The sequence below is a fragment of the Micropterus dolomieu genome, linkage group LG03 (assembly GCF_021292245.1).
Source record: "Micropterus dolomieu isolate WLL.071019.BEF.003 ecotype Adirondacks linkage group LG03, ASM2129224v1, whole genome shotgun sequence".
In the NCBI taxonomy this organism is placed as follows: Eukaryota; Metazoa; Chordata; class Actinopteri; order Centrarchiformes; family Centrarchidae; genus Micropterus; species Micropterus dolomieu.
Window position 1 is genome coordinate 14916325 of NC_060152.1, and position 25103 is coordinate 14941427.

Here is a 25103-nt window from a genome sequence, read left to right on the forward strand (position 1 = left end):
CATTTTCCTACGCGGAGAATGCAATGATGAATTAGTATGATGCAAGTTTATACAATCCTAACAGAGACAGTCAAATGTTCATATTAAAAATACACATTTCAAGTCAGGTGTAACTAATAGCTTCCTAATTTAAAAAAGAATAAAACATTCTGCTACATAAAATTGTCTTTATTGTTCAGACTTTTTGATCCCTTTTTTGTGAAATACAGTATAGTTTCGCCTGCTGAGCGAGTCACCCAATCAGAAGATCGGTGGTTCGATCCCTGACTCCTCGGGTCTGCATTTCGAAGTGTCCTTGGGCAAGATACTGAACCCCTATGTATGTATGTAATGAATGACTGCGTAGTGTAAAGTGCTTTGAATCAGTTTTTGATTGTTCGCCAAAACTTATTGTTTCATATGCCAGGCTCACTAGAGAACCACTTTCTATTGTGACATGAATCTTGTCTCTCACTTCTTCTCCTCATGTCCATTATTTACTGTACTAGTAATAAAAATACCAGTAGAATAAATGAGATGAAGATCAGATGAAGTTTAGTGTCAAACTTAAGATCCCAGAAAGATTGAGAAACACATTGTCCATTTTAGCAACTCAGACACGTCTCAGATTGACACGTTAATTTCTCCTCAGTAATCTGTGCATTTTTCCATCATCTTTCTGCCTTTCTCTTTTATTAAGTCTCTGTTACCCCTGCTGCCTAGTTTTTGTACCCTATTATTTAACCTCCTTCTCTAAGCCCTGGATTTTGTCCCTCTCTCTGTCCTCTCACCCTCTGTTGTAGCACCCTTTTTTTTTTAGCAACTCTGAATTAATTCTCACTCATTGGTCCCTCTTTGTGGTCTCATCTCTCCCTGATTTCTTTCCTCCTCTGTCCATTCTTTCTCTCTTTTCTTTTTATAGTTTTCTCTCCATCTGTCTGTTGCTGAGACCTGTTCTGGGTCTCCTGTATGCCTGAGTGGAGCCAGCTGGGAACATCCACACTCTAAACAGAGCTGTGGCAGGTAGGATCGTCCGATCCCGTCAGTCTCTCCCCCTTCCCTCTCTCTTTCTCTCTCTCTCTCTCTCTCTCTCTCTCTTACACTTGCTCCTCATCTCTCCGTCCACTTTTATTCATTTCTGTGTATGGGCAAGGAGGGCTAACATGGACTCTTTGGGTCTTTTAATCCTTCTAATGCTTCTGTGTTTCCAGTGGACAGCTGCTCTTGCTGCTGGTAAGGTCTTAATTAACATAATAATCAGCATCATGTGAGATTTGAGCCATAGTAGTGGATCAGTAGTAAGATCCAGACATAACAATAACTGTAGTTAGGCATAAACGAGTTTAGAATTGTACCGGAATTTTATATTATTATGGCTGTAGGCTGTAGATTAGAAGTGATAAAAACACAACATTATAGACTGAGTGAAATATCTAATATTTTGTCTCAGTTACGATGCCACTGTGAACTTAAAGAAGGAGAACTGGCTAAAATAAGTGTGGTTTTTCATTTCTTTTATTATTTTTCAGAGGAAATTACCTGGAGCTACACTGGTAAGTTCGAGTTAAAGTTTCTAAATTTGTAAATCACGTGCATAATTCAAAGACGTATGTATGTAATGTTTAATCTGGGGCTACAGTATTGAGACCTTTATAGACCAGAAGCAAAATCCTGAAGTCAATTCTGTAATAAATAAGTGGAGACGTGTGATATGATTGATTTGTTTTTGTCCTGTCCAGGCAGTTTAATGTCTAATACAGGATGACATGCTTAGAAAAAATGCATGGACATGTTTTCCTGAAAATGAATGAAACTGAATGAAATTACTCATACGCAGTTTTTTTCACCCCGACTTTACTGCACATGTTAAACATGTATCTCCAAAACATTAATGACAGAACTATCATACAAGCTTCTATATATTGGGTAGGATTTTTTCTTTCCCCCTCTCCCTCTGTTTTTCTCTGCTTCCCTTTCTGTCTGTATTAGTTACAGTTCAACAAGCTGGCATGAGCACAGCAGTCACACAGAGATGATGAAGGGGTGGTGGGAGATAGAGAGGAAGAAAGCAAGAAAAAAGGCTGAGATAAGAGAGGCAGGCAGAGGGAGGCAGGTGCAAGGCAAGGATGAGGGAGAGGGAGATGGGACGGGGTGAAGCATAAGCATACCAAATTGTGCTCTTATTGTTGGAGCGCACAATAACCTATGTGTTTATTGTGTTGTGGACGCACACTGGCTGTCTATGCTGTGGACAATGACATTGTGGAAATGAATAGGGCTCACAGACCACCACTCTCTGCATGTATTCAAGAGTGTACACCAATGTACAGTACATACAGAATACACAGCAAACTGTGGAGGCTGTGCCTGGAGCAAACTGGTATTTATAGGCCATTTAGGCATTATTATAATGCACACGGGGGCAAGTGTGTTGGGCAGAAACAGGTGGTGCAATCTTAGACTAGTGACCACTATGTTGAGTGATGCATGTCTTGCATTCAGATGCGTTTAATTTGTTAATTTTCAAACAAAACGTCACTGGGATTCGTACACAGTCCATACAGCGCCTGGATGAGTGTGGGTGTGTGTGAGGCATGTAGTGTGACACAGCATTGCACGATGTGGCCATTTGCTGAGCGGTTAGCTGAAGTGGAAAGTCCGTTTTGTTATGCACAACATTTTGTCACACGACGGAGCAGAATTACACGCTTTCAGAAATGCTTCTTACCACGAGAGATGAAAGACGGACAGTTATGTAAAGTAATCGAGGGAAAGTCGGTCTCACATTCCATCATTTCCTCATCATGCTCAGAGTGGGTGAATCTGTGTGAGTGTGTTTGTGTGTGTGTGTCTTTGTTCTGGCTGTATTCAGGACAGGGAGAGCATGCTAGGGAGAGGTAGAGCAGGCGCAGAGGGTCAGGATTTTCGGCCTCCGGTTGCCATGGAGACTTCCATGACAACCAATGGCGGGGCAGCGGGACTCACTTTTGAAGTTGGGTTGTGGTGTGGGGCTTTGCTGTGGAGCAGAGAGGGTTTAGGGGGGCAGAGAACAGATTAGAAGTGCAAGGTGGGGGGTTTCAGGCAGTGAGAGAGGAGATGTGGTATGTGTTTACATCCCTATACCTTTAATGCACTTATGAGCATGTTAAGAAGATTGTGTTACAAACAAACCATGATGGCTTACAAACATGTAACAGCAGGCTACTTGCAAAACATGCATCTGCGCACTTTCATTTTTTTTGCACACTACTGACAAATGTTTTTGTGTTTGAAAAGTGTCAGTGATGGGCCTGTTTTCTAAAGCATTCCTCTCCTTGCAATTGAAATTCAGATAATCAGCTCACATGTCACTCTCCTTTTCTTTCTCTCTTTTTTTCTTACTTTCTTTTATTATGCAATTTGGGGAGACTAGGTTCTTTTTAACTCAGTGAACCAGAGCCTCAGTCTCTCTCATCTCCCTCTGTTACTTTCTCAATATTTCTCTTTTAATGAAATTCTTCTTAACTTTTCACATCAATGGTTGTGTGATAAACTGGCGTTAATTTCCAAAACGTTTCTAAGAATTTGAAATATAGAGCATATTTTAATAAATATACAGTATTGACACACGTACATGAGCTGATATTAAATATTAGCAGTAGCCCATTTACTATGTAGATGTACAGAAAACTACATTTTTACATATTGCCAAGTCTAATCTTATGTTGTGCATCTTTCTAAAAGTGCAATTTATGTAAAACTGAGGTTGGAATTTAGTTTATGTCCAAATGCTGAATTTGTTATTAAGTTACATTTTTTACTGTGATTTTCCGATTATTTGTAATACATTTGAGAGCCATATAAAACTGTGATGGGAGGTCAATCCTCTGTGTTATGACCACAAAAACATTTCTACAAAATATTTTTCTGTTTTTGCCTGCCATGAAAAAAAGTCAGTATTCAATTGTTAAAAATCTGGTTTTGGGATACAATAATTCCATCTATTTGCAAAGTCTGCGGGATTTTACACTAAACAAGACTAGGGTTTGTAAATAATTCCACTGCATGAAGAAAGGGACACTTGATTAAAGAATAATATAGAACATATTCATTTATATAAAGAGCTTTTATTATCTCATCCAAGTGTCAGACTTACTTAGTCAACTTACATCAAATCAATTTGTTTTATTTAAAAAAAAACCTATTATGTTGTTAATTTTGCATTAACTGTGTGTTAATTTTGCATTAACCGTGACCAGATTTTAAAGGTGTTTATTAAGCTCAACAGCATTTCAGTTTTTTAGAGCTATACCTGTAAAGCTTATCTATTTCTGTAATGTAACTACAATTATACATACGATATCAAGATTGTATGTACAACCAAGGCTGGTAGAGATAAACTATTTACAAACACCAAACACTTTTAGTGTTGATAGTCTGATCAGAGCAGAGTTCATACAGTGGAACAAAACATATCAGTTGTGGTTAAAACTTGTGGTTAAACGGTATTGAGACGATGGTACGTGTGGTTATTGATACCCACTCCCCTCCATGTGTTCTCCTATGGAGACCAGCATTGAAGTCATATTGGAAAGATAGCACTATACTTCTATACTTCTTTATCACTGAATGAAGAACTGTGTGGATAAATGTTGGCAAGAAAATACTTAACCGAGGTTCATACTGAACACTGGAATCACAACTTTATGAAACGAGGTTTCAATAAACCTAATGGTAATGGTAACCTAATGGTAAATAAAATCGCAACATGGCCTACTGCAATTTACAAATGGCAGGAGGAGCAATATTTGTTAAAGCTGATATGTGTCAATTACCATTTTAAATTAAATATTGTTGTGCTGCAGAGGTGTCCTATTCATATTCTAGAGACTTAAGAAAACATCTTTGGGACAGAATATGTTTTTCAATGAAAATGAGAATAATGAAATTAGTAGTTTTGATTTGTAGGATCGCAAATCATATCGCAATTGTAATATTAGTCAAAATAATTTGATATTTTTGTCAAAATTGTTCAGCCCTAACAGTATATATTTTGTGTACATAAAAGGCTTTCATTGCCTCATTACGACCATTGTGAAAGCCTCAAACCATGCAGTTATACATTCAGCAATAAATTAACCACCAGGAACCAAAAGAGAACATAGAGGAATAATTGTTTTGTATAATTAGTGACTGATCAATGGAGGCTCTTCACTTGCTGACTGGGAGCCAGTGTACTGTGTGATTGGGTGACATCAGTGTTTCTGTGTTGTTCTCCTGTCAAAGGCTTGGTGGGTCAGTCTGAGTGGTCGCAGTATTTCCCTGACTGCGGTGGTACTTCTCAGTCCCCCGTTGATGTGGTGACCACCCTGACTAAATATGACTCCAGTTTGAGCCCACTGTCCCCGCTGGGCTACAGTCAACATGGCAACAAGCCCTTCACTCTGTACAATAACGGACACACAGGTAACTATAGCAGCCGGGTGATTCTCCTAATATGACCCTCTCCCATGTATCCAAGCAGCTTTACGGTTGATCTGTTTTTGCTGCACCATCCTCAATCATAACCTGGCAACACACTTTTTTAATCCCTGTTCATAAACTCAGGTAATTAGTTAAAATTTGAAGATTTTTCATAGTCATTTTTTAGGAAAATTGCACTCTCATCATATGCCTACCCAGTATTTTTCTATCAATTATCTTTCCCCGTCTGTTCTGTCTTCTTGTTTTACTCTTCTCTCCATCAGCGGTGATTGAGCTGCCAGAATGGATGGGACTGGCGGGTCTGCCCTGGCTCTTTACAGCTGTGCAAATGCACCTTCACTGGGGCAGCGGCGGCCAAGGTCACGGGGGCAGTGAACACACCATCAACGGACTGAGTGCAGATGCAGAGGTACCTTTAAACACAGCTCTCTGTAAACGGTAAAATCCACACAGGAATGCAAGACAAACTACAGCTAAGCTGCGTTGTGAATTGAGTAAAGGGGCCGTCAAGGTCAAGCAGTGTGATAATAGTTTTTTAAAAAGTCAAGATTTTATACACAAGGATAAACTGAGAGTGTACCTCTTGTGATTATGATAATCATATTATTATATAATTATGGGTGTGATGGACTACAGGCTTTAGCAGTGTATGAATAATTTCTATAGGACACACACATCTACACACAAGGTGGAGAAGCTTCTATCGTATTGACATGAAAATTAATTTACATTCTTGTAAACAGGTCAGCAAGCAAAATTGTGTGAAAGCCTGATAATTATTACTACTAGTCCTATTATTATTATCATTAATGTTATTATTATGACTATAATTTTCAGTACCATTATTCATTTTCTGTCTGTACCTACCCTTTTACTGTTTGTATTTCTGTGTGGATATTGTGTTGGCTCTCTCTTACTTCCATCCGGTCGAAGGAGATAACCGACCACCCTGAGTTACGGTTCTGTTCAAGGTTTGTGTACCTGTTAAAAGGGAGTTTTTCCTTGCCTTTGTCACCAAGTGCTTTCTCATGGTGGGAATTGTTGGGTCTCTGTAAATAATATTACAAAGAGTATAGTCTAGACCTGCTCTATATGAAAAGTGCAATGAGTTAACGTTTGTTATGAATTGGTGCTATATTAATATAAGTAAAATAAAATTTAATTGAAAATATTCTGTTCACACAATATGTGATCGAATAAATAATAATACTCACTCCACAGCTGACAAAAGTCCTCAATAAATGCACTCTCTACTCTTGTTTAAGTAACATTTATTAAAATCTTAAGTGCCCAATGTTTTAGGAAATTACTTTAAATAAAAAAAATTAAGACTTAAAAAAATTAAGTAAAATATTTGTGACCCCTAGAGCTGCAACAGTTAATCGCAATCAATTAATAGCAACTATTTTGATAATTGATCAACTGTTTCAGTCATTTTTCCAGCAAAAATTACCAAACATTTGCTAGTTCCAGCTCCTCACACACACACACACACACACACACAAATCTGTTACAGCTGAGTGAGCTTGGATCCCTGTTCTGGTTTAGTCTATGATAGGGATGGAAACACTGAACACACTGAACTCACGAGTCCTCTAGAGTAGGCTGAGAGAGGCGTGCAGAGAGCAACAGACGAGAATGTTTTGGGATAGATTTCCAAGGAGACCCAAAAGAGAGGAAGACATAAAACTTTTAAGTGGCCTTTGGAGGGAGGGGAAAAGATTGAGAAAGTGGAGAAGAATAGATTAAGATTAAGGAGGGACGGTAAGCCGTCTCAGCACCTCAGTGCCTGTCCATCTGTCAGTGTCCAGGTATGCCAACACACTATGGGTTGGAGAGGAAGAGGCCAGAGGGAATTTAAGCAGATTAAAAAGACAAACATCATGCACAGTCAATAATATGATAAGAAGAAACATAAAATAAAATGAAGAAGAGGGCAATTATTAGTCCAAAAAAATGGAACCTGTCATGCGTGAGTGGTCTTATTACATAATGAGACAATTAATCTCTTTCTCATTCACATCAGTCTCCTCGTCGCTCTTTCCTTCAGTCATGCTCAGAAGTAAAACTGAGTTAGCACGCAGCTTTCCCTGTCCCTGCCTCTCCCTCTTTCTCTTTTTTTTAACCCTCAGCTGTCACGAGGAGAAAGCAGGACGTCTTTCTTGCTCTAATGGCGTTCTTCCTCTCTCCAGCTGCATGTGGTGCACTACAACTCTGAGCTCTACCCCAGCATGTCCACAGCAATGACACAGAGGGACGGCTTGGCTGTTTTAGGAATTCTCATTGTGGTAATAAAATGTTAAACAGTAGGAATATACACCATTATGAAGGAATCAGAGGAGTCATTGTTTTACACGTTTGCTGAAGTATTTAAGTTTTGGTTTCCCAGACAGGCGAGGAGACCAACCCGGCATTTAACAACATCCTCAACTACCTGAGCCGCATCAGACATGCTGGTAAGTCTACTTGAAACGTATAAACACACACTTCATTTACATTTTTTGTTATAAATCGAATTATGTTTGTTTTCTTCTTAAACAATGTTTTAAATGGTTAGTGAATAGCTTAAATCTTTTTCCATTTCCATGTTTGGATTCACTGAATTAAATGCAAAAGGGTCCTCCATGCTCTCCAGTCACAGTTCATGAATAGATATGATGAAAATATTTTTGTTCTAAAGAAAAACATAAGAAGAAAGATTGCTTTGAGCACTGAAGATACTGATAGAACCATGATGGCAACATGAAAACAGCACAGTTATCAGTTTTTCATTTGTGTGCTGCTACAGCTCGTTTGAATAAATTTGGCTCCAGCAGCAGTATCTACAACACCTCACATACCGTTTTCCCTCCTCCTTACACCCACTGGCAGATCAGAAGGTGTCCATCCCAGCCTTTGACATCCAGGCCCTTCTCCCTAACGACCTGGGACGCTACTATCGCTACAACGGCTCCCTAACAACGCCGCCCTGCTACCAGAGTGTGATCTGGACACTGTTCCATGAGAGAGTTCAGATCTCAAAGGCACAGGTAAAGCTTTCACCTAGACATTGATTTCAAACCTGAAGACAAACTGATCCAACATTAGGGGTGTGACGAGATTCACGCAATTGAGATTTTTCACATGCTTTCAAGCCACACATTCATTTTCTTAAGCAGTGAAATACAAATGTATAACTGATAAGATCGAATCAACTCCGCCCAGCTGATGACACATCGGCGTACTGTTATCAACCGTGCTGTGAGTCCAAACAGCTGTGACGAGTGGTTACGTAGCTGGTAGAGTTTTGCAACATAACATCTAAAAAATTAAGCGCAAGCTTTCACTGTTTTGGACTGTGAGCTGCACTTTATCAGAGCTGCAGAAGTTAACGTGTGTGTGGATTTGTGGTGAGATTTCTGCCTGATCAAAAGTGTTTTAGTTACTTTCGGTTTCACATGCAACATGCAGTCCCAAACTGCGTCGGTCAAACGGTCTGACGGGGATGACGTTACTTCCAGTGTATTAATAATGTAGTGCACCTCAGAGTAAAGGACAGGTAGACTTCTCGTCAAATGATGACATTCTCGTGTGACGCCCTGTGGGGTCATGTGTGGGGCATGGCCAATCTCTATCCCTTGCAGGAGAAGAGCTGAGACTGATTGCAGTAACTCTGGGCTCCTGGGCTAATTGCCCTGTAGAGTATTTGTAACGCCTTATTCTCATTCTCAGGAAGGTCGCTGCTGGGTTGAGGACACGGACCTCCCTGCCAACTACCCTCTATTTCCCTCCACAGGTTCCACCTTTGCCTTGGTTTCTGGACATGCTGTTTTAGTTGTAGTTATTGTTCTTTGCACATTACAACACCCTTACACACATTTTCCATGCATCCATCATCCTGCCCTGACATGACTGAAACCACTAATTCATACCCCATACTTTATCACCTTTTCTTTGAAACAATTCTTAATTTGGATTGTTTTGAGTTAAATATATTTTGTTAGATATTTACCATGGTGCGTCTCTTTTTTGTTGTGGGCTTTTGAGCCAGTTCATAACACTCGTTATATTCTGACTTTTTTCTGGACATGTCAGAGAACCCAGATTTGTGGGAGAGATTCTGAATGTGCAGAAAGTTTTGAACATGAGACGAAAACCTGCTGAAACACAGGAGCTACAGGAGAAACAGATCTGAAAGCAACACAGAATGCCTGAGAGCTGCACTGCATTATATTCAGTTATAGTTAGGCTATAGATTTTGAATCGTCACCTGCCACCTGAATTTTGTGTTTCTCTTTATATAAATTTAAAAAATCTCAAAACTGGTGCAGAAAAATTCACCGTTTTAGGAAATAAAGTGTTTAATACTCAAAAGTTTCATATAATTTAGCATTAAAGATTTCTTAAAAATAGGGTTAAAGTTTCGTCTTGTCTCGATCTCGTGAACGCAATCTCGTCTCGTGGGTTAAGTGTCTCGTCACACCCCTATCCAACATGCATTGAAATGTTATCTAATGCCTAAGTAAAGGTGAACACAGCTGGTATTGGTCTCACAGAGACAGGTAATGTGCAGATTTTCACTCTCTACAACAGACAACATAAACCAAAGCAGTGACACTCTAATAAATTTATGACATTATTTGTCCGTTTCAACCTGCAATTACTAATTATTGGCCTCATAAATTGTATTCTTGAGTTCATGTGCTGTATTCTCAAATCACCAAAGAGCATATCATTCCACAATGTCTAAACTGGATAATCCTACGTTGTTATAAGAAGTGAAAGAACTGGATATTCTCTCATCAATCATTCCCAAACGAAAGTAGAGCTGGAGATACGGTACTTAAATGTGCATTGAGTGCATTCCTGTTTTTAGGATTGGATGCAATAAGTATCCACCTGTTGTATCAGCTTACAGTGTAGGAAGTTTGTAACAACTGATATACCGATATAATGATATTGATATCAGTGCTTCTGATGCCTCTCAAATGGACCTGGGCCCTTTGGAACCCTATGTTAAGTCTGTTGCAACAAACTTTGGCGTTATAATGGATTGTGATTTTAAACTGGAGAAAAAGATAAATTCACTTGGGAAAGCTAGTTTCTTTCAACTTAGCCAGTTGGTGACTACCAGCTATTTGCCTCTATTTCCAGGAAAAACACCTAAAATAATATCCAAAATGAATCAGAAAAAATCCTCAGTCATTAGATGCATAATTCTGGTCTGCTTTGATAGGTCAGAAACTAAAAGTGAACCTATTTATTTTGCTATTAAAGAGTAAATGGAGATGCAATAAAAGGAAGATATGATATTTTTGTGTTCGCCTGTTAGAAAATCTATATTTTAATAGCAATAACACCATCAAAACCATCATCCAACTCATTATAATGCATCTGAATATCTTCTAATACACCTGGAATACAACTGGAACTGTACATTTGATGAAAATAAAATAATAAAAAAAAAATATATATAACACTTATTACACAATCTTTCAAAAATATACTAGACAAATGTCCATGTTATGGCCATATTTACTGTTTATATGTTCACTGGTATTTGGAGTTTTCTTCAAAACACAATTTCTGTCCATATGACCACGTACCCAATAACGTAAAGCTTCCAAAACATTGAAATATTGATAAAAACAGTGAACATTCATCAACATTCCTATGACTCAGTGAACTCCCATGCTCCCATATGGGCCCATAATTTGAGAACAGATAAGAACATCCTACAGGGGTGTAAGTAGGCTATATCTCTTCGTCTTGAGTAGAAGAATCATTTGATATATTGGATGTCTGTGTAATTACAACGAGTTGGCCAGTCGACAACGATAAAAAACATCTGTTCCAAAGCAACACTTTTCCTCTCCTGCAGTTTTAGGCGAACCAAAACTCAGAGAGAGCTTAGTGTCACGGTTTGTGTGTGGTGAAGCAGGTTGTAGGAGATGCAGGACACGTTGTGTGGAGCAGGTATAGTTCAAAAGTTTAATTAAACAAAAGGCAAGCACACTTACAAACAGAGTGGCTGAATCCAAAAATAACATAGTCCAAGAAAACAAAGGTGATCCAACAGAAAAATCCAGAAACAGGTGTGTGATACAAAATCCAAAGAACAGGCAGGAAACAAGCACGACGAGACAAAGCATATGCAAACAACAATGACCGGATAGGGAATGAACAGAAACACCAAACATTTAAACACAGGGTCTAACGAGCAAGGCGGGAGCAACACAGGTGACCGGGATGACCCTAATGAGGCAGGCAGAGAGACAGCATGGAAAATAGAGACAAGCAGGCAGGCAGAGAGACAGCAGGGGGGAACAGAGAGACACTCATAGATGCAAAACACAAGACCATACATTAACTGGAACTCAAAGTATTTAGAGTAACTCAGAGCAGACATGGGCAAAACACAGAAGTACACAGACCAGGAATAAACACTCAAGACATGAACTAAGGTACAGGACTAAGAACTAAAGACAAAACTAGGAACTAAGATACGAGATAAGACAGATATGAAGTAACTTAAAGATGCGGATGAATGAAATAATAAAGGCTACACAGAGACTAAAGCAGAATGAACAAAATCAGATTAATTAATGAAACTGGTAGAGAACATAAATGACACCTAACAAACAGAGAAACCAAAATCAAAACACAGAGAAGGCATGGCCAAAATAAAGTGAAATTAGAGTGGTCGGACTGCGGTGTAGGATGAGATCGGAGATATCTAGAAGGCAATAATTGCAGCCATGTACCGTGTTCACCGAGCGATTTATGTTGTGATACAAGCTCATTTAGATGCTTGGTGTTTGATGTGTGTTTGGTATGGATAAAAGTGGTTGGTTTGAGTTTCTAGATGAGCCTCCTAGTTTCACAGAGGTTTGTGGCATGGATAGGGTGACAAAATACTAGGATCAGACATGGATTTCTCATTTGCATTTTACGCGAAAATCAATCGAGGTCCGATGTACAGGGCAAGTCAGGGCTTAACAGGCTTAGGCATCTTACTAAACTAAAGCCCTTTTTATCTTTCACTTATTTCAAGAGGCTTATACATGCATTTATCACAACCCGCCTTGATTATTGTAATTGCTTACATGTAGGTGTTAGCCAGGCCTCTCTCTCTCGACTACAACTTGTTCAAAATGCTGCCGCTCATCTCCTTACTGGAACTCGTAAGCGAAATCACATCTCCCCTGTTCTTGCCCCCCTTCACTGGCTCCCAGTTCATTTTAGGATTGATTTTAAGATTCTATTGTTTGTTTTTAAAGCCCTTCACGGGCCAGCTCCAGCTTATATTGCCGATCCATTGAAGCCGTCTGCTCCTTCAAAGTCATTAAGGTCTGCTGACCACTTACTCCTTGTTGTCCCTAAAACACGGCAGAACAGGGGGGATCGAGCTTTCTCAGTCTCGGCCCTGAGACTGTGGAATGAATTGCCTCTTCATGTCAGGCGTGCCCCCAGCCTTCCTTGGCTTTTAACCCAGTATGAGAGTTGCAGGTTGCTATTTTATGGCCGATTTTGATGTTGATAGAATTATTTTATTGATTAATTGTTTTATTCATTGATTGATTCATGTCAATGTACAGCACTTTGGTCAACCTGGTTGTTTTTAACTGTACTTTATGTACAATAAAATTGGACTGGTTTGCACTTATTTGTGCCAGAAAAGTAAAACTGGAATGCAGATATTAAATTTACAGAACAAACACTTCGACATTTGAACTGAATCAATTTACTCAGTGACTTTTACTATATTTGGGGCTACTTTGATTAGGCCCCCCCCCCCCCCCCCCCCCCCCCCCCCCCCATCCCTCTACCTTTCACCTGTACACTTCACCTCTACACTGCAGCTGCTGAAGATGGAGACGATACTTTACTCCAGTAAAGCTGAAGATCTGGACAGGATGCTGCTGCAGGACAACTACCGCACAACACAGCTGCTCAACCACAGGGTCATCTTCACCTCCTTCACTGCAGGTTAGACAGACCGAGCATGTAGGAAGAGATCATTCATCGCTACAAAAAGTGACACCCACTCTCCCATGTTGACTGCTGACATGAAAGAAGCCAGAAGACATTTGTCTATAGATTACTTATTTATATTATTTTTTGATGTAATGTAAGTGTAATATATGCAGCAGTGGAAGAAGTAATCTAGAACTAAGTAGAACTAATACCGCACTGTACAAATACAGTGCGGTAAATACTAAGTACTGAATGCAGAAAAATGGACCCCGTGACTGTGATACCATTAGATTGTTATTACATTTGCAGTCATGTAAAAGCTGGATTTTACTTCTGTAGTTAGTTGAGGTGATGTTTGTTTTGTTCAACCAATTGTCCAACATTAACATTATTAACAATAATGAATGTTTTTATTATCTTATAATTAGGGTCAGAGTATGAAAGTAATCTCAATTTTGGGGGCCTAAACATACTCGAGATCTCACCAAACTTTGCACATAATTCAGACGCAATTCAGATACAAATTTCGTATTTTATGGGTTTCGCACAAGGGCCTGGCAAAATGCCTCGCTAGCGCCCCCTACAGAACAGCCCCTGGACAAAGTTTCACCTACGTGTATGAAATTTCAGTGGTTCACATCTGCACCAAATTTGATATGTATAATAAGAGTCCCGCCGTGAACACATCCATATACCAATTTTCACTCAAATTAGTAGCGCCACCTGCTGGCAACAGGAAATGACACGTTTTACGCTGTAATGTACTACTCCTAGCGGGTTGGACCTGTCAACTTCAAAACTGTCCCAGAAAACCCTTAACACATTGATGAAGCCATGTTGTAAAACTTGTGAGTTTGCAAGTTAATAACGTGAGGGTAGAGTGGCGGCAAAGTTCCATGCTTCGCCACGACACAGGAATTTGTTGTAACTTGACTGTACAAGGTCAGATCTGTACCACATTTTACACGTTTAATAAGAGTCCTGCCCTGAACACATGTACATGCCAATATTCACTCAAGATTTAACGAAGCAGCCCCCGTGGCACGTTTCACCTACATGTATGAAATGTGGCACATGTATCATGTCCAGACGTACCAAAAAGCCTCTTGGAGCGATGCCCTAAACCCAACAGGAAGTTGGCCATTTTAAATTCTATGGTAATTTTTGGATGATTTACTGGCTCCGTACTTTTACGAACTCTTCCTAGCAAATTAGTCTGACCGACTTCAGATTTTCCTTGTCTACTCTAAAGCCCTTGATGATTGAAAGTTGTATAAACGGTGGGTTTTTGTGAAACGGCGTGCCCATGGCGTGGCATCCAAAATCGATGAAAGAGGAGGTTGTTTTAACTTCAGTGTACATGCTCACATCTGCACCAAACTTGACGTGCTTGATAACTGTCCCGCCTCGAACACATCTACATGTTCAGTTATAGTCATAGTGCGAAGTGCTATGCTATGTAGTGCCACAAAGGGGACACAGGAAGTGACGATTAACACGTTTGTGCAATGTCCGAAGCCCATGGCAAATTTACAGCCACACCGGCAGAATCTGCAAGGCGGCCGCCTCACACCTCGATGTGCTACCCGTGCGAGGGCCCACCCAACGCTGCTTGCAGCTGTAATTATATAATTACAATCAGTCAGCTAATTGTCCCAGCTCTACGTGTATGAACTGTTGGGTAGTTTAATTTATAATATAAAAGCATAATTTATAAGCTCTATGTATGTTTTTTATGCAAAAATATTTATTTATAAAAGTAGAAAGTAGCATGAAATTTTTTTTAAAATATTTAAGTAAAAGGTACCTCAAAGTTGTACTTAAGTGCAGAGTAAATGTACTTAGCTACATTCGATCACTGAATATATGATTAGGATGATCTTTAGAGTTTATCCTTTCAGATTGCACAAATGTGAATATTCAAAAGGTCTCAACTCCAATGTTTCACCCCAACAGCACGTACACACACACACACGTGCATACATTGTGGGATTGTAATGCAAGCATGCTGCTCATAACGCAAACCACAATAACAAGCCATTTTTTTTTAGCACAACCCATACAGAGAGTGAAAAGTGGAATGCGGAGAGAAATGGGACTATGCAGGATTACCGGTGACTTTGTCTGAGGGAAAGAGCCTTTGGATAGAGAGAGAGACAGAAATAAAGGGGAAGTGGTAGAAAGGCAAGGGAGCGGTGTTTGTTTGCGAGCTGATTAGAGAAAAGGATTTGCAAAGAAACGAAACACTCACTCCATTGTTATCACGCGAGTCTAACTGAGAAAAAGGGAGAGGAAAAAGAGACACAGAGAAGTGAAAGAGGGACACAGAGTGGAAGACAAAGACAAAGGAGAAAGAATCTGTGTTCATTGTGTTCAAGTGCTCATTGTAGTGAGTGACTGAACTGGAAGGCCTGTGGTATCAGCACTGCTGTCAAAGGCAGCAAGACTGACTAGACATAACATTTTCAAACAGCTGAACAGCAGATTCCACTGAGATAAACCAACAAATAAATGTGTATGAACTGTGAGACAGAAAGATCAAATCTGCCGTGATTTTTCTAATGATTTATTCAATCTTATGTTTTGTTGTAGAATCAGGGAAGGAGCTCTCTTCTGGTAAGACCGCATGAGATTTGCCCTCACGTTTACTGTCTGTCCGATGCTACTGATGATCACGAATAATACTTTAAATAATTTAACTGCTCTACTTAATTGCAGTATTTCCCTTCATCTGTCATGGCCTGTTTGTGTTTTCCCCCTTTGCAGGTGAAGTCACAGCTATAGTAATAGGAGTGATGTGTGGCTGTGTAGGTCTGGCAGTAATAATTCGCTTCATCGTGAAGACAATACGGTAAGGAATTTTGCTGTGTCGCTCAGTCATGTCACAGCAGACACTGACCACCAGTCTGCTGTTGCTCTGGTTTAACCGGGCGATCTGCAGAAACCGTTGGGAGCTGTCACTGTGGGAGTATCCGGCCTCTTCTCATTCTCCATCTCCTATCTCTTGGCAGATTTTTTACACTCCTCCACCATGAAACAGTCGTGGTAAACAGGTGGTTTACCTGATCTTGTTACTGACAAGGATGCACAACCCGCACTGACAGTGTTGTTTTTGTGATTTCTTCTTCTCGTTGTGCTTGACAGATATCCTTAAGCGCAGATCTTAGATCATGATAAATAATGGATTACTAAAGAAAACTGGGAATATAAATGTTTTAATCTATACTGAAATACCATTTTATTTTACAAAAACCTAAAGAGCCATGTACACTACAGGGACATGTATGATTTATGTTCAAAACCTGATAGAAAATAAAGTCTCTCCTCTTTGTAAGGTTTCACTACAAATGTTTAACGAAACCCCTAAGATCAGCGCTAAGGATAATCTGATTCAATGACCTCTAATGCAATAACAATGGCTGTTTCCCAAAATATGCTATATAATTTATATATATTATCTATAATAATACTGTTTTTATTTTATCTCAATAATTTCCACCTATTAATGATGTGGTGGGTTTCCCCTTGTGACCCACCAGTCAGTAATTTAACCGTTCCACTGCTTTAATCAGGGGTTCCCAAAGTTCCCATAGACTGTATGATCCCATAGATATATGTGATTTATGTTATCTCAGAGTCTTGTGTCTTAAGGACAGAAATAGGAACTTCATAGTCGAATATGTACGTAGCTGTAAAGAACTGAATTAATGTTTAAAAAAGGCTACAGGGACATCAAAATACTCCTAATTGTTCTGGGTGTCCCCTGGTCCTTAAGTGCCCCCCCCCCCACACACACACACACACACTTTGGCAACCACTGGCTTTCTTAATGTCATTCGACCGTGTGCAATTACTTTAAAATGTCACCTCCAGTCCCTCTAGCTAATGAGAGCGGAGGAGGGAATGACTTTTAAAATGTTTGCACACAGCCTCTTTGAAATGTTGAATCCAAGATTTTCTTCCTGTTTCTGGTCATGTGATTCTGTCTTTTGATCTGCGACAGCTCTACCTCTAGCTGGGACGTCCTACCCAGTAACCGGCCTGCTCCCATGCCAAGGTCACCGTTCAAAATCATAACCTTTGACCTCAAACCCTTAACACTGACGTCTAAGAGTTAGATTCCTGACCACCTCTCTTTGCTTTAACCACCTATTCATAGTGACTTCTCCTCCTGGGCTAGACTTTAACCCCTTTAGTATTATATATTTACATATAAACTTTCAGGTAAGCCATAGGAAATTCCCAGAGTGTCACCTGTGTTTACAAATTCTTTAACGTCAGTAAATACTAATCAGAATAATCCTGTAACCCTGAAGTTTTAGGTGTTTTGTCAGCTGGCTATTGATACAGTGCACCTACAGTGTAACCTGCAATGTTCACTGGACGCAGATGTGACACATTCTGGCTCTATCGTGGCTAAAGCATGAAAACATGAAACATGTCAGCAAAACTATATTGGAAAAGTGGCTGCTGAAGAAAGATGCTTTACTTTTAAAATGCCTCCAGAGGACATTCAAACCACAATGGAGACATGATGCAGCCACATCCAGTGGACATCCGCGTTAACACACTTCTTCCCTCTTGTATTTATCTTTGTATTTATCCTTAATTATCATATAACACGTCTCGGTCTTAGTGGACTAAAACACGGCTTGTGTTTATAATAATAATAGTTTATTTGTAAACCAACATTACACAGTGCTTTACAACGAACATATAAAACGTAACAATAAAATACACAGGAATGTATGAGTAAACAGGCATGACGAAGAACTTAAAAACAATGAATGATTAAAAACCATGAATAAAATGGCTACAGGCATGAGGAGCATAAAAAACAGAAAGCTGCTTCTCCATGTTTTGTTATTGTGAAGTAAAACTGCATGCAGCCCAGTATCTAGAGGTCTAGGGTCTAGCAGGTTCATGCCTTTGAAGGAGGCCATTGATATAAATTGGTCCTAGCCCATTTGAGTGCCTTATAAACGAGCAACAAAACCTTAAACTTGACTCTTTCATTCACTGGAAGCCAGTGAAGTGATCTCAAAACTGGAGTGATGTGATCAAATTTTCTAGTCCTGGTTAAAACTCTAGCTGCAGCTGTTGTTGAGAGGCCTGTGAAAACGCTGTTACAACAATCCAGTCTACTAAAGATGAATGCATGTATGATTTTCTCAAGGTCCTCCTTGGACATGAGATTCTTGATTTTTGAGATATTTTTTAGGTGATAAGCTGTAATGGTTTTGATGTGGCTGTTAAAATTTAATTCTAAATCAATAACTTTACAGAGGATCTCAGGCTACGTAGAGGTTGGTAAGATAACTGCACTTCAGATACGTATTCTGGGGCCAGGCCACGTAGGGCTTTAAAAGTAACACGTAAAACCTTACAATCAATCCTAAAACAAATGGGCAGCCAGTGTAAGGTCATTAAAGTTGGAGTAATCTGTTCTCTGTTCCTGTTTTTTGTTTGCCGCAGTCAGCACAATTTGGAGTCTATTAATTGATTTCTGATTTATACCCATTTAAAGACCATTACACCATGAGGAGATAAAAGCATGAATAATAGTTTAGCCGTCACCTATTCTGGTAGGTATCCTAGTTGATAGCAGCATGGCTGGATGTTGTGCTTCTCAAAAAGTGAGGTTAGTGGCAAAGAGCACATCCAGGTCTCCTGACATTTTGGCTTAACATTAATTGACTGGGGACCAAGAGAGGCCTGGATGCTAGGATGCAGTTTGTCTAATCGTGAGGATCTCAGTTTTATATAGTTTTAATTTAAGCAAATTTGCTGACATCCATTTTTTATTTTATATCTACTAGGCAATTTGCAAGACTGGGGAGGTTTGGAGTCTTAAATCATCTCATGCTGGTTAATGAACAACATTAGGGCTCCGCTAGTTATTTTGTAGCACACTAGAGCTAAAGTAAACTTATCCACGACCTTACATGTGTACGTTACCAAATGAGGACCTCTGCTGGATAACATAACAAACTACAAACTGCAGCATACCGGATGACTCATTAGGACTGGCTCTTCCCTTTGATGTTTCAGGATGAAGGAGCCAGAGAAAGCAAACGAGAAGAAACAAGACATGGCTCTGAACACGACTTCTGAAGGAGAAAAGAAAGAAGAGCCGTCACTGTCTCCTCAGACTGAGCCCTAGCTGATGGCAGCTTGTTCAGATGCTCGGAAATACGCTCTCTTCTTCCCTCCTGCCAATGATTTATATCACTGATCCGTGTCTCCCCACGGGCAAAACATGTTTTCAGTCATCAGTTACAAAAGGCAACAGGAGAAACCATTGGATATAGTAAAACTGGACAAATCACCTGCTGCCCCGATCACTTAACTGTTACTGTTGTTTTTTTTCTCCATCCAAATTCAGTGATAGCAGTCTTGGTACCAGACATTTTTGCAGTTTGGATGTGATGCACTTAAAAATGTCACTTTGCTGCCTCTGAGTCGTATGTTTGCTCCGGCAACGCTTGGGATGCACGAGTGCTCATGTAAATACTTTATAGGATATATTTTACATCATTTGGCTGTTCTTTCAACTTTTTCATCCTGCCTTCAAACACAAGCACAATGCACTGTAAGAAATGTAAAAAACTTATGAAATGTTTACTCGCAAACTTCCTACCCAATGTAATATTATTATTTTCTTTTGCCCCAGGACTTGAGTATTGGACACAAATTTGGTATTAAACCACACAGCAGGTCCTTTTAAATGAATTAAAATCTATTATATAAGTCTTAAGGGATTTAAAGTGTTTAGTATAAATGGATGCTGTCCAAACAGTAACAGCTCTGAACTCAATGTAGTTATATTTATGTACATGTTAATTCTATTGGAAAGAAATTATTTGTGGTGTCCTATTTTGCCTAGTTCGATTTAATGCTGTATATAATGCGTCATCATGGGCGCCTCATAAAATAAAATCGTTGAATGGTAACCTCACCTGCTTTCATTTCTTCATTGTGTGTGTGACAGTATCTGGATCATGTTAGATGCAAAAGTCACCGCCTTATCCCTAAAACGTTTGGATGCATCCTCTACGGCTGCAAAAAACCCCAAACAACTAGGAAGAAGAACAACAAGAAGTTAACAGTCAACAGGCTGCGACAGATCACTCCAGTCTTTCAGAAACAAAGTTAAGTATGTTTGCACACCTGCTGCAGGGAAGGTAGTGCAGAGGAGGGGAATTTGATATTTGATAAATTAACTCTACAAACCCACAGTTGCAGTTTACATCAAGTATATAATTTAATGTAAACTAGTTTAATACCAAAATGAGTTGATTACTCCCTGAACTGATGCAGAAACCAGGATGTAGAGTACTTCACATGTTGTCTAAGTTTTTTTAAGAGTGGGAGCTACTGCATCAGTAATAACAAATTTACCTTCATCTCTATAGGCAGTGAATTTGGCACCTGCATTGTCAGAGATGTTACCAGAGTCAGGTACTGTATGTTGGTGGGATAGGTCTTTCACATGGACAGAGTGCAGAAACTCAGACTTTGAGGGAAAGTCTCAGTCCTGTAGCTGGATTTCAGGGAAAATCTAAATGAAGAAGGGAAGCACTCCTTTTACTATTCCTGCCCTATTGTTCTTATCACTGTGTTTCCTTGTCTTATCTTCCTTATGTCCTACTGAACATATTTGTTATACTCTATTGTGATCCTTGTTCTTATATTCTGTATTTTACCCACCTGTATCTTATTACCCACGTGGTTATTTGTTTTTGCATTTTATGTGTGATTTGTTGTGAAGCACTTTGTACTCTGTTTGATAAGTGCTATATAAAAGCTTATAATTTTAATTTAATATAAAGCTTATTATTATTATTATTTTGTCAACAGCCATTATGAAGTAACTGAATGAAATAACTTGAGAGAGAAATTACAGAAAAGCACAAGGGAAAGAAAGACATAGGCTGTGATAAAATAATTCCACAATATTTGATCCTTCTCTGGCATCTCTCTGATGTATTTAACCTTCACTGCAAAACTCAAGGCATAACCTAATTTTAATATAACCCCCGTTTAACTAATAAAGACTGTGGGGACATTAAACAAAGCCTTTCATTTGTCCCAGAATCGTGATTGGCCTATCAAAATCTTGCATTGACTGGTTTGAGGAATACTAAATTAGGGCATGTCATTAATTGCATATTGAAAGACAAATCAGGCCAGCAGGAGGAAAAGACAGAAAAGATGTAATAAATGTTGTATAATTAACTTATTATGCATTTATATATTTATTCCTCACTTTAATGTGCGTTAATATTATTTTTTTAAATGTATTTAGTAAGGGATAAGATTTCTACTATTTCTACTCCAGAGGACTGATGGTTGTTTTCACATCACTGACGTCTGCACAGAGCGAACAAATGTAAATAGAGTTGGACAGACAGAGAAATCAGAAATGAGACAAGAGAATGAGGAAGCTCTCTATAGCTATTTTAATTATGAAAGCATTTTTTTCACATGTTTTTTAACACAGAAGCCTGCTGCACTACTTCTGAAAGTGGTGACTTTATGATGTCATTAAAGTCATTTTGCATTTATTTGCATTAAACATCATGTTAATTTTTGCTTAATAGAATCAATTATAAATGAGAGATAAGTTTCCCATATTTACTCAGATTAAACTGCCAACAGTATGTATGACTGTATATAAACTTTCAGTCAAATGTTGACGTTGATCACTTTATATTTTGGTCTTTTTAACTAAATTTCAAGCAATTTTAAGCGTCCTAATATTAGAGATTATAAATACAGAAGTAGTATAAGAGATGGATAACTGTAGATCTAACTAGAATTTAACATGATTGTGATCTCTCTATTTAGGCATATTTAGCAGACAATGGACTATATCAAGCTAAAGATCAAGTCTGTTCACTCCAATAAAACATAGACAGCGATATTAAAAGACAATCTTGTTGTCTGCTCCTGCTGCCTAATTCAATCAACTAGACCATTTCCTATCAGAATTACACTTTTGCAAGAATCAGTTCATTAATACACACCTTACATGTGAAGACATATCCCACAGTAATTTTTTGAAGCCCTAATGACCATTGGAAAACAAACAAACAGTAGTGCTGGAGGCAGCACACAAACTTTCCTCTATCCCCATGATAATATCTCCTTGACATAATGCATTCCCACCCCCTTAACCTAACCTTAACCATCTCTACCTACAGTGAAACAAGTCCCCATTGGTTAGTGTGCATTCAGGTTAAAAAATATGAAACACACACAACACACAGTGAGCATCCAAAAACAGCTCACTGTACCGTTAACAGGTATTTTTAGCTGTTACTGGATCATGTCTCACCGTGACCTCTGCTCTGAAGCACAACCATGTGGAAGGATTTCAGTAATGCACACACAGTTTAGGCCACTCCCACTTGCAGGAAGTGAGTGAAATGTGGAACTGCAACTGAAAGACAGGCTAAAGATCTTACATCTGGAGCCCTTAGGTCTCTTGTAGCTCACTCAACCTCCACTGCTGCCAAAACAAGGTAGGGAAGTTCTCAGCTGTCGTCTACATCCTCTTCTGGTTTCATGTTTTTTTTTAAAAACTACACAGACAGACAGCTGTGGCTTTGTCAAAGCTCTTGTGAACATACTGTTTACTTTATAACGTGTCACTTATTTGGTAAAACAGATGAAGGAATGGTTAAAGACTGAAAAGTGCATTGTGTGTTCACACTGTTATAACTTTGTAGTCTTTGTTCCACTTTAGGACTGCTGGGTAATGGCTGCTCTCAGGGCTCTCGCGCTTGCCATCTGTCTCCTGTTGGGTCATCAAACCTTTGCCAAAAACGATGCTCCCTGCCAGCTCTCCAAATGGAACAACGGCTTCGACACCTTCGTCAAACGCCACATTCGTGCTGGTACTCCCACTTCTCTCAACAAGAACGAATGGGAGAATTACATCAGGGATAACGGGGGCTGTGACAGACCCACCCAGTCCTTTCTCAGTCCAAAAGACCTGGACAGGGTGAAGGATGTGTGTACGAACAAAGGGGGGAAGATATACAAGGAGAACCTGTGCATCAGCAAGCAGCCTTTCACTTTTGTCACGGTGAGGAGTGTAATGGGGACGTGCGGCATCAGGAGCGTTCAAAATGATACCAAATATCTGATCCTGGCCTGTGAAGTGCTGGGCAATCAGTGCCTGCCAGTCCATTTTGAAGGAAACCCTGATTATTCAAAGCCAAATAACAACGCCAGAGGCTGCCAGGATCCTCAAACTGGAGATCATGCTCCCAACTTTAAAATGACGTGGCTCTGGGTGTTATCTGCTCTTCTTGTTGGCCTTTGTATTTATGGCTCTTAATTTTTTTTTTTTTCATTTGAAAAACTAGATAAGATTCAATTAAGTTTTTATCAGAGGATATTTTGCCCTTTAGAGTCATCTCCTGAACACATTTGAACAAAACATTGACATTTCAATTGAAAAGTTTTAGATTTTCAGGAATAAATCTTAAATCACCAACACAACAAAAAAAAGTATTTTTGTAATAGACGTTTCCACTATTATATGCTTTGTGTCTGTGTATCTGTGAGTGTGCTTTAAATAATTGTGCATGCACCTCTAAACGAAATGAAATGGCATGTCCTCATCTCTCACAGTTGCAGCTTGGGCATGGATGGCACAGAATGCTGAATTAATGTAATGTACTGTGTATGTATTTTACATTAAAAGGGAATAATAGAAAAAAGAATTTAATAAATGTATTGTACGATTTAATAAACAGAACATTTGTCACACATTGTAAGAACTTCACCCTGATGATAAGGTATGATATGTTCAGCTAAAATCCAAAATAGACAAACAGGTAATTTGTGAAGAGAAAATTGTCAAGTTGTCAGCTATAATCAATGCAAGGCAGATTTTCATACAACTGTTGCAACTGAAAACCCTTCTGCGCCCACTAAAACAATGGCAACGTTTCCAACAGTGATTCACATTTACAAACAGTGAGTGACTCAACCGAACATAAAAGGCTAAAAAGAGATAAGGGACATTCAACCTTAATTTATCAGCCTTTATCATTCGTGTTCTGACAAGACTCCAAACCAAACCAAAACCAATATCATAAAAGAGGTATTGACTGTGAAACGTTTCTCAAAGATTGGAGTCCAGATCTACACACAGCCCTAATGTAGGCCTTTGCTTATTTAACAGTGATGGAAGTAAAAATAGCTTATTGAGCAGAGAAGACAGCCAAACGCATCTGAAATAATAGTGCATTTCACACACACACACACACACACACACACACACACAGACAGACACACACACTATTTATTAGCCTCAACATGCTTTCCACGCATGCTGAGACTGTCAGCAGATGACGGCAGTGACGCACACATTTGTTGTTTGTCAACTGAAAGAGGTCAAAGAAAAGGAAAGCCACTTTTCTATTATCTTAGAAGTTTTACATGGATGTGTCTGAACTGTGGATGTAGGCTGAAGTTGGTCAGGTGGGTTTGCTTTTTCATTATATTTTTTTAAGATAAGAAAATATGGTGCCTTATTTGTTGAATCACGCGTATGGAGGGATGTTTTCTATCACTCTTTCTCACTCCCACACGGCTTCTTGTATGTCCATGCAGGAGACCTACATTGACTAATTCTCTGTTCCTTGAACCTGACGTTTAATCCTTTAACGTTTAACCTCTACCAGGGC

The 25103-nt window shown here is 39.2% G+C and overlaps 3 protein-coding genes across 5 annotated transcripts in view; 2 read left to right on the top strand and 1 right to left on the bottom strand.

Moving 5' to 3' along the window:
* The window catches only part of LOC123968219 (circadian-associated transcriptional repressor-like), a 63758-nt gene that overhangs the window by 13776 nt on the left and 24879 nt on the right, over nt 1-25103 (bottom strand). The window lies entirely within an intron of this gene.
* On the top strand, nt 1027-20356 carry ca14 (carbonic anhydrase XIV). The gene is made up of 12 exons (XM_046044833.1): nt 1027-1212; nt 1509-1532; nt 5245-5424; nt 5706-5851; nt 7635-7730; nt 7832-7898; nt 8314-8471; nt 13284-13410; nt 15991-16014; nt 16165-16249; nt 17402-17455; nt 19450-20356. The coding sequence occupies exons 1-12, from the start codon at nt 1143-1145 to the stop codon at nt 19559-19561; spliced, it is 1143 nt and encodes a 380-aa protein (XP_045900789.1). The 5' UTR covers nt 1027-1142; the 3' UTR covers nt 19562-20356.
* Nucleotides 22812-24180, top strand: LOC123968221. Its single transcript, XM_046044831.1, has 2 exons — nt 22812-22925; nt 23150-24180. Exon 2 carries the CDS (start codon nt 23162-23164, stop codon nt 23744-23746), a length of 585 nt encoding a protein of 194 aa, XP_045900787.1. The 5' UTR covers nt 22812-22925; nt 23150-23161; the 3' UTR covers nt 23747-24180.